General features: G+C 33.0%; 1 protein-coding gene across 18 annotated transcripts in view; it reads left to right on the top strand.

Moving 5' to 3' along the window:
* Nucleotides 1-17302, top strand: part of DGKB (diacylglycerol kinase beta) — a 402831-nt gene that overhangs the window by 171383 nt on the left and 214146 nt on the right. For all 18 annotated transcript variants that reach the window (XM_066991767.1, XM_066991771.1, XM_066991770.1 and 15 more), the window contains one exon: nt 6332-6406. In XM_066991767.1, coding sequence (XP_066847868.1) covers nt 6332-6406 — 75 coding nt within the window. The remainder of the gene's footprint in view (nt 1-6331; nt 6407-17302) is intronic.

Raw genomic sequence — 17302 nt, 5'->3', positions numbered from 1 at the left:
TATTCCACTAGATAACTTATTTCAAAGAGTGTCTCTTAAAGTAAACCAACAAAAGGGACTAAATCCTACTAAGTAGCTGTTAGGACAATTCTAAGAGCTGAACAACATTTAACCAAAACTGCACGTGAAGACCTCTGAAAGAAGATGTTATAATTTATGAGCTGATCATTTGAACCCTGTACCTAGATATACCTATATATAGCTATATATACCTAGATGTACCTAGATATACCTATACCCCTATACCTAGATATGAGCAATGCCAACAACATGTGAAAGCAGTTAATCTAAAAGATTCACTATAAACAATTTCAAAAACTTGCCTTTGCAATCATGACAATACACTACGAGCCAACAGGTGACACTTACAACATGAACATTTATTCTTGTTTCAGACATTGTAGTGAGACAGGAGCATTGTTGGGGGTAATGCGGTAGCACTCAGCTTGTCTTTCTTACAGTACATATGTGAAGTGAGTAGATAAGGGATCCAGTCTGGAAGTATCTAGTTGAGAGGTAGAATTGAGAGCTACACTTAATATAGTTATAGTCTTATACACAAGTTAATGAAATGCTGTTTTACAGCTTTCAGTTCCCAGCTCAGAATTGGTCACTATCTGAATGGGTTTAATGTATACAAAGGATGTCATGTAATGTTAGATATTCTCTAGGGTAAAAGTAAATTTAAAACTGTATCCCTTGTCCAAACTCTTATTTCCATTCACTTATTGCAGTCTGACACTTTTCAGTTTTTATTAATGAAACTGTTATTTGTGCCATACAGATCACAGAAGTCAGATGACTTTAAAAAAAAAAATAAAATAATGACTTATACACACATAATTCACTAACATCATTACTTATAGGTGTCATTGCATACTGAAGTGTATAGCATGAGGGCAGCCAACAATTGGTAGACATAGTGAAGTATGAGAATCTCCTAAATTGGCTTTGATGCCACACAAAATAATGTTAAATTGCATACTAATGTGTCCAGGTTGCACTCAGTATTTCTGTGTTGGAAGAAACACAACAAAAGGTCAACTACATAGTCATGTAGACATATCTCGTCATTCACCAGAAAGAGGTATTATCTCATGATTTGATCTAAAACTAGATTCAAAAACATTTAAAAATATAAAAATTGAGTAGTCTTCCACTTGTGGAATATTTTATGAGGTGTTACCTTCTACCTTTTAAGTGCTATCTTTTCATATCAATACAAATAACATAGTACAATGATAAAATAAGGATGTTAAGACTACATATTGACTTGTAGTTTTAACCTCAGGGAAGAAAACATTTTCAGGGAACAGTGTATATGTGATATATATATATATTTATTTATTTATATATTTTATATATATATATTTTTAACTTTTCCTGATTTTTACCTGGCTGCTGTACAGTCAGCAACTAAAAAGGCAGGAGGAGTACCTTCCTCCCCAAAGTATTTTGGACATTTTATGTAGTGAAAAGTAAAATCATAATACATTTCAATACAAAAATAGCTTTGTAAGATGAACAGTCATGATGACTCACCAGGCTTTTTGATTATAGTGATTTTGCAACCTGGTCAGGTATTGAGAAACCTGAGCTAGGAGTAGAGGACAAGTTGCAACAAAAGCATGATTTTCACAACAGGGAGGAGGGTGACCAGATGACACCCCACCCCCCAAAAACCAACCACCCTTATTTTTGTAGATGAGAATGTCATTATCTTGACTTATTTAGATCAAGGTGATCTTTTTCTGGGAGCTGCTCTTCATTCTTTACTTAGGATTTTCTGTATTTGAGAGATCACAATAAATGAAGTTATGATTTCTAATTGACTTTCATTGAATGCAGAAAGGTTATTGCAGATACTGTCAAGACTCCAGTGTTCCCCACAGTTCCCCATATGAGATTTTATGCCTTGCCATATGGTAACCCAACCCATTTCATTGCCCTTAGTCTTACAGAGCATGCATGCATCCATCTGACAACCAGTTAAATAAATGCACTTCCCCAATAATACTCTTGCCACTTCTTTTTGTATTTTACTTTTTTTTTGTTTTCTTTTTTCCCTTCCCCAAATTTCTAAAATGCAAAGGAAGAAAACTGAGGATCTCTTTAAGGTAAACAAAGTTAGATGCTTCAGTTGTGGTTTTTGAGAGTTGAAACAGATGGGTGATGGGAAATGAATGTGTAGAAAGAATGCATTCAGAACACAAAAGTACTTTCTCTACAATAGATTATCATATCAATGTATTTTAAAACTTGAATTATGTTAGAAAGACAGAGTTTTGCAAAAGGTATAGTGATAAATATCATGTTCTTCATGAGCAGATTCATCTTTTAAAAAATAATGCTATGGTTTTCAGGGTTTATTGAAAAATAGAGTACTATGAAAATAATCCAGATGTACTTTCTTCTAAATAAAGATATTAATATTAGTGCCCATCACCTGAAATGCAAATGAATTTAAACAAGTTTGGTTTTTTTTTTTGATTTAAACAATTTAGTACAATGTGTAGTCTGTATATACATAACAAATTAGAGCAGAAGTGTAATTTAATGTTTATTATGGAGAAAGTAACAAATTGGAATTAAAGTTGATGAGTTTAACACTCATACGCCACAAACAGATTTTAATTAAAAATGAGTTTGGACTGGTTCAGCAAAGCCAATCAGATATCTTCCTCCAGACACATCCCACTGTAACATGTTCTCAGTAAGTGTGCATAAAATGGACATTTCAGGTCATTTAGTCAGAAAAAAAAAAGGCAAAAAAAAAGCAGTATTTTCATTTCATCCTATAGCTAGCATTCCTGTATGTCTGAGTTTAAGTTGTAACTAAGTTGTAACTCATCAAGACAGCAGCTTTCAATATTCTGTGAATAGAATGGATGAATTTAGTGCCTCATTGACAAAATATTTGATTTCAACAGAAAGAATATATATATACAACTGGCAACTAGTTAAGGCATGTAGTGCTTCTAAATACTGTTATTGTTAAGGGTAGTGCTTCTCACATAAGAGTGCTTCTAAATCATGCTGATGTTTTGCCATACTCATTACTTTGTTTTGCCCTTCCCCATTTTCCAATCTATTTACCTGACCAGCAGGTGAGTTTAAACAATTGTTTCCTTGACAAATGTGCGGTTGGATGAACTGGAGATCAGCTTCCATAAACTGATGTTTCCTGCTGACTCTACATGTAGTATCTGTGCAGTACAGGTTGATGATGTCTTTGACCTTTGTTGTTTTCAAATAACTTTGGTTCAGAGTAGCTCTTCCCTCCTACCGTATGACTAATCTAGATTTCTAATCTTTCATTTAACACTGAGACAAAATATAGAAGCGGTTTCAAATGATCTTTTTGAAATGTTTTATATCTAGGAGAGATCACTAGCATTCTTTTACTTTTGGGGTGGAGGCCTTGGCTTCTTTGTTCTCTGTCATTAAAGATAAATCAAGCCTAAAGTGATGACATCCTGAATCATCATCCCCCAGATGATTGAAAGGATACATCCCCCAGTTGGCACAAGGTACTGACTGCTATGGCCAGCTTTTTCCCTGGTGCAGGCAACTTTACTACCAGTTTTGAATTGCCAACAGGTTTCTGTCTATTTCTTTTCTCCCTCTGAAGGAATGATTTTATTAGTTTGGAAGGTAGCTCAGTCGAACTCATCCCAAGCAGTCAGATGCAATCAGGAGTATTATCTTCAGCAGCAAAGCTGTTCATGGATAATCCCAGTTCTCTTGGCCACTTCTGCTGTAATTTTCTGCCTCCTCAGCTATGCTAGTGCAGCTGTTTTTGGGGTTTATATGAGATCAGGGGCATGATTTAAGTGTGTGTGTGGGGAGGAATGACAACAGAGAAACTTTTCTGAAGATTTCAATTTTAGCTCAAATTTGTTAGTTACCACAGAATATCCCCATTAGCAGTTACAGAAACACTTGTTTGTTGGTAAGCTGAGTCATAGGGTTTAGAACAAGCTGGAGGTCGCAGTGACCTGTGGTAGGTTAATAAACTGGCTTTGTTCATGGAATTGCACTCTGTCACAAAAAGCTGTCTTTTGGCATTACCCAGTGTTCTGTCTCATGGCTTTCAACAAATCTTCAGTCATAAAGCAACCATGTCCAATCCCTTCCTTACAAGCAGAAGCAACACATCTAGAAACAAGTAGGCATTTTGGTACCACAAACATAAAACTGGAAGGCTAAATTACCACCCATTTCCTAGTCTTGAATGGCCCACACTGTCAGGTCTAGTTACACTTTAATATGAAGACAAACATTTATAGACAATTTCTTCTTCTTCGTTAATATGAACTGATATGAATCATCAAGTTATGAATTTTACACAGACTAGCATATATAAATATGTTATGATAACTTAAAGCATGATGTGACATATGCAGTGAGTCGTCAGAAAGTGATTATCTGGTATTGATGTTCAACTAGTACCTGTGGAAGGCATGTAATGATTCACGTAGGATTCAATGTAGTCTTCATTACTGCGGGTGGACTTCCAGGTTTTTGGCTAAAGATAGGATCTAGAGATAGGATTTGGCTCTGTCTTTACTAGAAAGATTTTTATAGCATTTCACTGATACCTGACAACAGTACTGTGAGCTTTAGGTAATGTCTGTGTTTTGTAGCACCTAATCTTAAGGTAAATAACTCACTTAAGCCTTTAGGACTTGCTAACAATACTGTTCAAGAATTCCTGTTCAGCTACACAGGTTAAATTAGCTGACCCTTTGACCAGGTTAAATCCTATGTCACAGAGAAGCAATTTACACATACTAACTAAAAAAAAAAAAAAAAAAGTAGGATCTTTTTACATCAATAAGATACTGCATATGACATAGAAATATACTGTGTTGTAATCCCACTGTCAAATGTCTGATTCAGTTGTCATCACAACGGTTGGCAACGATGTGCATGCTAGCAAAGCGAAACCAGTCATTTCATACTGATTTTTTCTATCATGAATGACATCAGGAATAGACTGTGTTGAGTGTGTTTGAACATAGTACTTCATGAAGAACCTGATATCACTAAATAATTGAGAAGTTAAGAAAATGTTCCAATTTGGCAATTTTACAGATAATTAAAAATTTGTTTGTATTCAGTATTCTTACATCCTTGTCTTCCACCTAACCTGATAAATTATGTATTTCTATTTTTTTAAATCCCTCAATGTGCACATAGATTGTGTCTAGACGGTTTTATTTTCCTGAATTTGAAACTATGTGGCCATTTTAAGATAAATTCAACTCTTGTTATGCTTCTATTTTATTTAAGGCAGTAAAAAGAAAGGAAGAGATATTTCAGTGGAAAAAACAATTACTGTTTTCTTAAAAATATTAAAATATGAAGTAGCTTGAGTACATTAGCATTAAAGTTAAAAGCAGGAGACAAGGGGTTGTAATTCAAGCCATTGTCATAGATCCCAGGTATGTTTTCATTTATTCAGAGCTCAAACTTTCATGTATAAGAAGTTGTGCAGATACCACATTGTCCTCAATGTGGGAAAATACATTTCTAGTGCTCTTAATGAAGAAACAATACATTTGTAATACTTTTAGTACAATTAACCTCATATTTGCAAAGTAATATTTTTGGAAATATTTTACCATATAAGGAAAGATTTTCTGGGAGTTCCTTATGGGATAGGGCAAAGCTTTTCCTGCTTATCAGTTCCCTTCTATTATTTATATAATTTTAAGTTAAGTGTACTTTAAGTAACTTAAACAATGTGTTTGAATCTTGTTCTTTTTTTTTTTTCTTCCCATTTCAGTATAATCGAAAGGAAGTGTAAATTCTAGAGTTAGATTGAGTTAATGAGTTGACAATTGATTTGCTTTATCAGAATGTTGTTCAACCTATGGGGACATTTTTGGTGGGTGACAGAGTCAGTTTACTTTTGCAATTAATTAGGCTTTTAATTTTGTGTTAGCTATAAATTCAGGGATACATATCCTTTTCCATGCAGTTAGTTCAACAATTAACAGGGTTCTTTCAAAGTCTTTTTTTTTTTTTAACTCGCCTTTTCTTGGGTCTTTCCTTATCTTTTTTTTCTTCTATCATTATATATGGCATTTGAATTGTAAATAGCTTGTAGCACATCTGTCTTAATTTTATGCCCACAATATACAGTCTGTATAAATTATAACTGTTTTTATTTATTTATTTTTATAAATGACATCCTGCATTCAAATCATCACAGTAGATGTTAACTTTTTAACTGTTTGGTTGACAGCTAAAAAAAAAAAAACACAAAGTAAATGAAAAAAAACATGTAAGTAAATATTTTTCTTTGTCTTTTTTACTTCTTCAGAATTTATAGAAAATTTCAGTACCTTTTAAATCCTCGTCAAGTTTATAGTCTTGCTGGAAATGGACCAATGCCAGGGTAAGTCTACAGTTAATATTATTACCAGGAACTCATTTAATAAAATGCTACATAATCAAATGAACAGACTGAGGCACATATAGCATGCTTTGAATATATCAACGCTACAGACCTCTGAATGGCTGCAGAAATTTACAGGTATTATTTGTTTACATGTACAAATAAAACTATGTATCATATGTTTTACTGATAACCATGCAGTACACTGTAAGAACTCTGTGATAAATTGCACTTTATTTGCAGCTTTTACTGCTATATTAGCAACCTGAGTTCAATTGGGGTTATTTTTATGTTGCAAATATCTAACAATCGCAAAGATTGATTTGAAGTTTTCTTTTACATAAACACATTTTTGCACATATATATGTTCCTGTGTAATGCAGAGAGTGTTCATATATACATATATATATATATATATATTCTTATGCATGTCAGTTACAGAGTGTTGTTTCAGATTACTCTGGCTGAGCTCTCCGTATCCATTCTATAATCTTAGGGGGATGCAGTGGGGCAGAAAGTGACTAGACAGACTAAATTATGTTGGCAGTGACTTTTTATGGGTACTAAAGTGTTATCTGAATCAGATAGTGTTGCAGTCAGTTGCCTAACGTGACTCTTCAATTTTGCAATCATGTGAATGGAAGTGAATCACAGTATATCAATTTTTGCCACTTCAAATTGTCTCCTTTTTAAGTAGCATGTACCTTGGTAGAAGAGAACAGGCCAGCACTGATTATCTGGTCCATGTACCATTTTGTGTATGGGTTGCATATTATTTAGTTACACAGATACATGAAATTTTACACCAATGAGAAACATTACAGAAATATATTAAAAGATATATGTTCACTGACATAAAGTTTACACTATTGCTTGAATAATATATATATATATATATATATATAAAATCTTGGGATTCTTTTTATATAGAGAAGTTTATAGATTTTATTTTTTTTCCTTTTAAGTTGGAGGAAGAAAAAGATTAAAGTGGAAATGTACATGTTTTGTGCTTTGCAATATCATATTTCAGTTGTCATGGGTGTATTACTGAAAAGAGTATGCTTTAACAATTTTTGCCAATACTGAATATTTTAAGGCCAGATATACAGGAAGTTATTAAAACCATTCTACATCAGTTGTCCATTCATTCATTATGTTAGACTTAGTATGTGTATAGTGTTGATGAAACTGAAAAGTGAATTGGCTCCTATCCTTTTTGAAGTTTGAATTCTCTGGATATCTACAAATACAGTGTGTCTATCTTAGCTACAGTGTGGCTAAGGTGCAACCTGCAGAGTAGGCAAAACCTGCTCAAAAAAAAGTCATCCATGAGACGTCTGATTTCTTTCATGCCTGTAATTTTATCCTGTACTGAATGTTATTGCCATTTGATTATTCAAACATTTTTTGTTTTGTTACACTCATCTTGAGATGTATGGAAAATTGAAATAATCTCACTCCAAAAATTAACTAGATTAGAAAGATTGCAGAAAGTTATTTCAGGAATTTAAAATAAATTTTAACTGAGATAAAACTAGTAACCAGTATTGTTTTACATAGGGTAAACTAGAAATGCCATGCTTTGAGATTGAGAGGACAACTTTTAAAATAAATTAAATATTTATTTTCAACTTCATCTCACTGAATTGAAGCTTTAAACAAAGCCAAACAAACAACTGAAAAAACACACACACAGAAACCACTTAGTGACTGCATTTCTGTTTATAACTGTCTTCTGGTTTTCATTATCTTGTGATGTAAAAGAAAATGTATTTTAAGGAAGAAGCACAAGAGGGCAGTGTTAAGTTCAGACAAGCCCTGTACTGAAAGCAATTTAAACTCTAGTCTTTTGAACCATAACAGTGTTTTTAGGAAATATTTTCAATTTCTCTTCCTATTAGGAATCTAAATAGTTTTACTTCAGAGTCACTTTGAAGCAATTTTTAATTAATTTTCAAACAGAGATTGCATTTTATTAAGCTTGTTTTGGTATGTTTTTAATTCATTCCACAGAAATGAATAATCCTAAATTTTCAGTTTATCTCCTGCCATCACTTTTTGCCCCTGGCAATACTATGTAGGCTGTATAAATTTGTCAATTAAGAAAGCAGTTGAATAAACTCTGTATTTCATTTACCAGTCTTTGTTTTCCTTTCTGTGAGGGCTGGATTGCCTAATAAAACCTGCCCATACATCCATCTGTCCATTCATTCATCCACCTCTATAATGCCAGTTATGCTGGACTGTCAGTCAAAATGTTATATTTGTTTAGTATTGTCATGTACATCAATCAGGTTGAAATGAAACAGAGTGAGGGGATTGTACAGCACAGAGGTAAATGAAAGTATATCCTTCATGCCAGTTACTGTAATTGAGTGGAAAGGGATAAACATAACGTGTATTTATTTTAAACAATTTATGATTATTGTAATAGATTTTAATTGAGTTTATTTTGTGCCTTTTTTCTTTTGAACACTACTTTCAGACATATTTACTCAACCTGTAAAATGTTTATAGTATGAGAGTAGAATTTGCATGTTTTCTGTTGAGCCAAACTGTCTGTTTTAACCCAGAAGTTATTTATTAATGATCGTATCTCTCTGATGGTATGTTGTCATCAACCAAGATGATAACATTCATAAGTTTTCTACCTTGAGTTCCAAACATCTGTGGTTACTCTCAATTAATATTTCCAGTTCCTTTTTGTTGAAAATATAGGTGTTTAAATAATGGAGAAAAACAATAGAACAAGGAGGCCCATAATATCCTAAATCTTAGGGGGACTGTGAAACTGCTGGATTTCATGAAAATGTCAACAGCGCAATCATTCTAGGTTATTCATTCTTCCTTTTTAATGAGATAACCATGTTCTTTCACAGAAATGTGTTGGAATAAAGGTCTCCTTACCAGACCTGAGCTGGAACAAGGTTAAAATAGTCCTTGTTCAGAGAAAGTATAGCCTAGGGACACTAGTCCCATGTTTGAATTTCTTTAAAATCTGATTTATAAATCTGAAACTTATAATTCTGCTTCCTCTTTCAAGTCTGTTATATTACACAAACTAAACTAAAACTAAAAGGGTTTTGATTATCAGCTATTGTGCATTTTTTAATAAATATGCTGATGTGTAGAAGGTCAGTGGTAAAATATTTTGAACAAGCTGTCAGTGAATTTAGTATCACCATCTGAATGTCCAGTTGCTCAAGTGGATGTGTCACCTAATTTCATAATAGATGTGATGGTACTTAGAGAACTGCTGGGACAGTAGCAAAAAATATTTCTTGTAGTTTCTTTGCATGCCTAAACGAAGGTTTTCAGAGTTGTTTATGTCAACTCATGTACATAATCTATATAAAAATACATTGCAATGATTCAAATAAATCACAATAAAGCCAACCCTCTGACACTGATTCTTTTCCAACAACGGAAGCTGACCTGCTGCGATGCCTGAAAATCAAGGAGCTCTCAGCCAAAGGGCAACAGTATGCTTTAAACATTGGTATAATAATTAATGGTTTAGACATTCGTTATTTGGGAGCAGAGAGAGATGGGTGAGCTGGAGAAACCCTGAAAACTCGGCAGCTGAACATAGGCATAAAAGGTACTCTACGGTTATAGACTACAACAGTTAACAAAGTGACATGAAAATTGCCAGGCTGATACATTGTGTAATTTGTGCCTAGCACCTGTGTTTTTAGCCTTGAAAAGAGTTTCCCTGTTTGGTTGTTATATCTCTATAGGAGTCTTCTACTTCTGACAACAACTGTTATTGTGGATTTAATGATCTTGAAGAATCTGAAATTCAGTTATTGTTCACCTCACAGAGAGGTAAATAATAGCTGGCTGAATAGCAGTCAGCCACAGACCCACATGGCTCTGTAGAGAGGTCACCATTTCACAAAGGCTTTGTCCCTCTGAAAAGGCTCCCGTTCCCTTAAGTCTATTATTTAAAATGTCTAATTTATGTTATTTTTATACAGTATAATAGAAATTATATCCGCAAAAGTTGTATTTCTTTGTTACTCCCTTAAGCATTTAATTTGGAGAGCATGTATTTTTTAAATTCTATCCACAAGTTTACATCAGCAGGCCTTTTTAAACCTTAAATTCTGTCCACTTAAAAGATGCCCAAGACAGCTAAACTGAATTCCTACAACTTACTCTGTAATTTAGTTGGGAATCTACAGCACCTGGGCCTTTATACCTTCACAAAGCAATGGGCCTATTTTGAAAATTACACTATTTCCCCTGATTATTGGAATTGATGGCTAAAGTATTTCTTTGCTGTTGGACATTGGGAATTCACAGAGTATTGTGGAAAGACATATACACCAAGAATACTTTCAGAAGATAATAAGTGCATAGTTATTTTCTTCTGAACAAAACATTGGACCTGATCCATATTTCTTTGGAAGAATTATATTTTTGCCAAAGGGCAAAGCAAGCCGTGGTGGATTAGTTGTACTCTAATGATTAACTCTACGTTATGGTTGTGCATCATAAATCAGTAGAAGTTAGAACTCAGTGAGTCTTAACACATGAAACTTGGTTTTAAATATATATTATAAAACAGCTGTTTAACATTATTTTTATTTGTATGATGTCCAAGGTGTTTGCAATATGCATACCACAATCTTCAAATATTGTAAATATCACTAATTTCCAGTACTACTTCTCAGTCTAGGCTGGTAAAGCTGTGGTCCAGAATAATTCACCCTTCTCTTACCCACTGTAATTGTTCATTGGTGAGTTTGCCACACCCACAAAACCTATTGTCTAAAATCTATTTTAAAAAAGCCTTTGCCCCATCCTTTAGCCTGCTTATTAGCTTCTTGCCCTCCCCCCTGCCTTCTTGAACTGGTTCCCTTTTCTCAGTCATTTCAAAGTAAGCTTTTGACTATCATTTTTAAGTTATTTCTGAAATTCACTGTACCTATGACATCCACTACTCAGCATTTATTGATTCACTTTTCCCACAAGTGTTTCTGCTTTCCTTCTTCTGACTGGCACGTATCTCTCTCAAATCAGGAAAGTTGCTATCCGTCTTTTGGGTATTATGCAGATAAAGCAAATTTCATTCTTGCAAAGATCATAGGTTTTACACTATCATTATTGTTCAATATCCATATCAAAATAATTTTGGGCCATCTACTGACTATAATTATTATATTATTATATTATTGCTATAATGTGAAAATAGTTTGGTATACATTGTTAGCAATAGTTACAGAAAACCTAGGTATATTCATGGTATTTTTGAGCGTGAAGTATGTGATAGGGACTGATGTCTTCAGTGTGGGGTATCTGACACAGGGTCTTGGCTTGAATTACTTTTCTGTTAAAATGTCCACTATAATCATGAAGCTCACCAGTGATTCTGTATGGTCACTTATTGCAAGACTGAGATGATATTTTTCTAATTGTGCCATCATTTTTAGCAAGCCTGGAATTTGAAATTGGTAGCCACCTTCATCTTTAGAAATTATGAGCTGAAAACAGTATTTTCAGCTGCAAGATACCCCTCTACTACTTAACTTTTGCACATTCAAATGCCATTCCAGGAGAGGAATATTTTGTCCCATACTATGATAAACTGGATTTACTGAAACTATTTTTATTAGTGATTTGTTGTAATTACTGTCTCATGAATAGTGTCATTAAAATATATACAAAACTGTAACTGAGTTTTATAATGAGGATAAAAAGTGTGTGTTGTCCAGTTACATGGCCAGCTCAGCTTCTCAGTCTAGACAAGGAAAAACTGAATTTTGTTTACATTCATATACTCAATGACCAAACAAAATAACCATTTGTCAGGGATTGTATTCTGTTTGTTTGGAAAAATGGCAGCAGTATGGTCAGTACAATAAAAGGGTAAACATTGCAACAGTGTAATTGCTGTAACTTTCAACTTGGTGCTTTCATCTGGATAGCTAGTTTAAGGGGAAATCATAGTGAGCTGAGCATCTAAATTAGTGAAATTGCTAGTTTAAGCCCAGCATTGTGAATTCACAAGTGGATGGTTTCCAAATTATAGAGTTCACGTGAATTGTGAGATATCTAACAGATTAGACTTTTGTTAATGTAAATCTTTTTTAAAAGGTTTAGCAGGCTGTTACTTCTTTGAGCTGGTGATATTTAGGGTGAATGTTTATCTTTTATTCACTTCCATTCACACACAATGCAAGTTCTATTCCAATATGCAAGTGAAGTACTAATTCACTCGTAATTATCATACTGTTGGTAAAGTTACAGATGCCATTCAAGATTATTTTTTAAAATAATATTACTTTATTTGATTTATGCCACACTTTCTCAAACATTTAAAAGTTTCAAAATTTTACATATTTATTTGTTCAATATTATTTTATTGTCTCAATACCTTTAAAACCAGACTACTTTATTACTGGGAATATGGAAGTTTTAAAACAGAAGTCATAACATAAATAACAGTTAATACAATTTTTTTTCCGTAAATAATACTGCAGAGCTTCTGTAGTCTTCAGTCTTGCATCTGATTACAGTTAGACAAAAGTGCTATAGTTGGCAAAATTCCTGTGGTGTGTATAGTAATATTGGCTAAGAAGCTGAGACAAAAGTATTTTGAAATTATACTGATCATCTCTTTCTAGATTATTCTCCTTTTCCAAACACTGAATCCAAATTACTGAAGTGTATCTGTAAAAGCAGCTCAGTAAACATGGATTTTATCCCTAAGAGCTGAAGTAGCTCTAATAACATTTAGAGCATTTAAGAGGAAATTTCTCTACCGTAGGACAGGTACTTAAGTTCTGTTTGTTTGTTTTCCCCACTTTGACCTCTGCAATTGAGAAATTTGCCAAGTTATATAGTATTTTAATATCTGCTGATATTTTACAATTTACCTTACATTTAGTTGATAACTATACTGAGATACCAGTATCAATGTCTTATTCTTTGCTTGGGCTATCAGCAGTTTTAACTTTTTCGTCTATTCTGGGTGAAGAAGGCTGGCTGATGGATATCTTATAGTCCTACTACTGTGATATCTTATGTTGCTGATTCCTGAAATCTTTGTATAGTGCACTACTACCAGGTATGGGAGGAAAATGTGTGTGCAGATACCTTAATGGAAAGCATTGTCAATTACATTTTAAAATAGTTTTACTTTGAATGGGACAGGAGTTCCTAAAACAATTCTGTAATAATGGGGGAGAGCTATCAGTGCATAAATCAATTATATACATGATTCAAATACAAATAGTTAAATCCTTTAGTGTTTCTGTATGATTCATTAATAGGTTCTCTGTGTTCATATAGCTTTGATAAGATGATTATGAGAAACTGAACTGGAGTAGTATAGGTAGTTGAAACAGTTGCCATCTTTCAGGTGGAAATTACTAATTTATCAGCAGAAACTCAATAATTGCCTCTGTGTGTGATCCTTGTGTCTGGCAAAATAAAAATAATAATAAAAATAGGCTGGTATCAAACACCTTCAGTGGTTTAATTTAATTTGTTTTACTACCAGGAGATAAGAAACTTGTTCAGACTAAACCAGGTCAATTTACAAGGGACCTACTGAGATGAAGATAGATATCTATTGATAGGTTTTACAGCTCAGTATGATTGATCCTATTTACTGTATTAATTATTGACCCTGACCTGAGAACTCTGTGTATGGTTATGAAATTTGCACAATGTACAAAGTTGGGAAGTATTGTAAAAGCTAGGGAGCAACAGTTAATGGTATAACAATTTGATCGTCAGACAAGAATTAGATGGTCTAGTCAATTTTGATGATAGAAATACAATCACATGTAACAGTGTCTTGTAAGCCAAATTTAGGGATTGTTTGTATTTAATCAGTAGAAAGAAAAATGGTTCATTTTTAAGAATCATCTAACAACTTACCTAGCAAATATCCTGCTGTTTTAAGGCCTTAGGAGGCAGCCATCTATTGCTGTTGTTTTCCTGGTATTATTATAGTTGTGGCTTTTTAGCTTTTATTCCCAAGCTTATAGGAGTGTTGTGTGTCCTGTGGTAGAAGATGTTAGTAGGAAAAGTTCTGCTGATCCTTCTTGTTGCTTGTTTGCAAGTGATTGAAGAGTAGGCATTACTTGGGTTACTGTCTGTATCAGCATAATATTTGAATGTACTATTCTAGCTCTTTTATTTTCTATTATTTGACTACTTGAATTTCTGATGTAGAAAAGCCTTTTACTATAATGTCTACAAAAATCAAATCTATATGAAATAATATCTGAATATTATCTGTAAAGTGGGGAACGTGTTTTTTTTTTTAATTGAAGGTAATGTTTTTGGCAACTTTTAATGGTAACTTTTTTAGTGAGCAACAAAAAAAAAAGAATTGCAATAACTATATTGCGTGTAGATTACAGTACAAATTAATTTGATACAGATAAAGTATGTTTTGAAGTATCTATTTTACCTGTTTCTCATATTCTATGTAATATCTTTCAAGGTTGCTGCCATAATGGACATTTGTCCTTTGTAATTCATGCCGTGCTTACTGTAAGATCCACATTGTGCTATGTAGAGGAATTGTCTAACTAAACTGTTAAATATATATATATTTATATATATATATTTATATATATATATTTAACTGTTTAGTTAGACAATATGGTATAGACAATATATGGTAGAGATAAAACTTTTGGGGAAAGAGACCTATTGAAAGATTTATTTTATATTTTTGTTATTTGACTTCCACTGTTTTATGTCTGCTTCAAACCCTTTTACCATGTTCTTCTCCAATATTTATTTTCAAACCATTTAAAAATGTTCTGTGGATAAGAGGTAATAGTTGTTATTAAGATACTAATTGACTAAAACTATGTTGATAGGCAATACTTACGCTTTCCCTCAAGTTCTATTAAGAAATCTGTCTTTCATCACAATGATAACTCTTACTGAGTTTGATTGGAACCATATGAAACAGAAAAATATTTTCCCTTACAAATTCTTAATGTAGGCTATATATTCTAACTCAGTAAGAGAGCTTTATTTACATTTAAATTTATAAATATATTTACTTTTATATATATATATTTCTTAAATATTTATATTTGTGTGGAATATCCTTATATAACCTACATACCAAATATGTAATATATCAAACTTTATATTTGTTTCATGTACATTATATAAAATATGCAAATATAAATATTGCTTTTATATTTAAAATCATAAAAAGAAAAGGTCATTTGCGCTTAATTCTGTACTATGAGATCAATTGTTTGGGAAATTCACTATGTGTATAAAATGCTCCAGTGGAAATATGAATGAATCTTAGTGAGAATTTTTTTGACAGTTTTGTCAGATTCTTGAGTCCACTTTTTTTTTTTTTTTTAAATGAACGTTATGCCTTGAAAGCCATATGGTGAGGATGCCTGCTTATAAAAAGTTGTCTGAGGTTTAGGTCCATGTTCTGCCTATCTGGATTAAAACTAGCATCAACCCAATGTTTTTGTTTGATTGATTGATTATTTGTTTTTGTTTTTATTATTCCCACTCCCCCCAGCTTTCTTTTTGACACGTATTACATATGGTAGAAGTGCTTAAATATTAATAGAAGTTAGTACCCTGCCCTCACCTCTATAACTTCATTTTAAATTAATCTGAAATACCCTCAGTGGTGGAAGTAGCATAACTAGGTCTGCTAACTTTCTAAAGAACCAACACCATTGGGGCAAAGTGGGAATGCTGGTAATGGAAAGCATTTGTCCCTTTGCCAGTTCTTATGAAATGATGGTGAGGCACACCTGTGAGCCAGGATATTTCTCTGCTCGCTCTCATTGTGATGGGATGTGACTTCCAGCAGAGGGTCTTTCAGCACACATACTTACTAGAAGATGTGTTCTCCAAGAGTAGCCAGCCATATTTGGCACATGACATTTTGGATCAGAAGAGATCCTACAGCACTTGTCCTTCAGATTCATCGAGTAGAACATAAAAGATGAGAAGAGCAAAACTGGGTTTGACACAGAATGAGTAAGCATCTTTGAAACATTGTACTTGATACTTGTTAATGTGTTACAGCTCTTCTGAGCAGAGGAAATTAGGATTGGGATGACAATGTGATGGACTTATCTATGTAGATTTGTTTACCTTGAAATTCTTGTCTAGACCTAATTAAAAAAGAAGTTATACTGTCTGTGGTCTTCTACATCTTAAATAACTTTTTTTTTTTTTGAATGTTGCGCTTCCCCTTCTGTTTCACATGCTCTTTCTTTTTCTCTGTAGTTTTTCATTTGTTCTTCATTTTAAAAAGAGACATTTAAAAACAAAATAAAACAAAACAAAACAAAAAAACTTTCTAGAGACAGGAACACCATTCCCTTAGCAGAACCAAAGCTTCATATGGGAAACAGCTTGTAACTTATACACTTATTTATATTACACTTACAAGTGTAATAACTTATTACACTTGTAACTTATTCAGTATATTTGTTTGTATTTAAGAATTTGTGCACAATATAATGATTGTGCATTTATCGTGAAGTTGCAAACTGGAAATCTGATCTGGTCACCAGCTTTTAAACTATGCATTAAGATGACTTTGACGTTAAAGAGTAGAATAGATTCGAGTGGCCATGCAAACACATATATATAATTCAAAATTATTGTAAGGTTTTTGTCTAGTTACAATTTACTTGTAAGGAATAATTTCAGTACATGTCAAAAGCTATCCTAAAAAAAAAAAAAAAAAATTACATTAAAAAGATTGCAACTTAGAATGTTTTTAATATATCTTCACTTTTCAGCATGATGGAACATTGGTATTGTATAAAGTGCATAATGATGCAGTGATATTGTTCAGCACTCAATGTATGTGGAAGCAGAAATAGCTGGGCAAATATTACCAAAGATCTTGCACTTTTAAAATAGTTT

Source organism: Anser cygnoides, chromosome 2 (genome assembly GCF_040182565.1).
Source record: "Anser cygnoides isolate HZ-2024a breed goose chromosome 2, Taihu_goose_T2T_genome, whole genome shotgun sequence".
NCBI lineage: Eukaryota > Metazoa > Chordata > Aves > Anseriformes > Anatidae > Anser > Anser cygnoides.
This window is presented reverse-complemented; position numbering and strand designations above follow the sequence as displayed.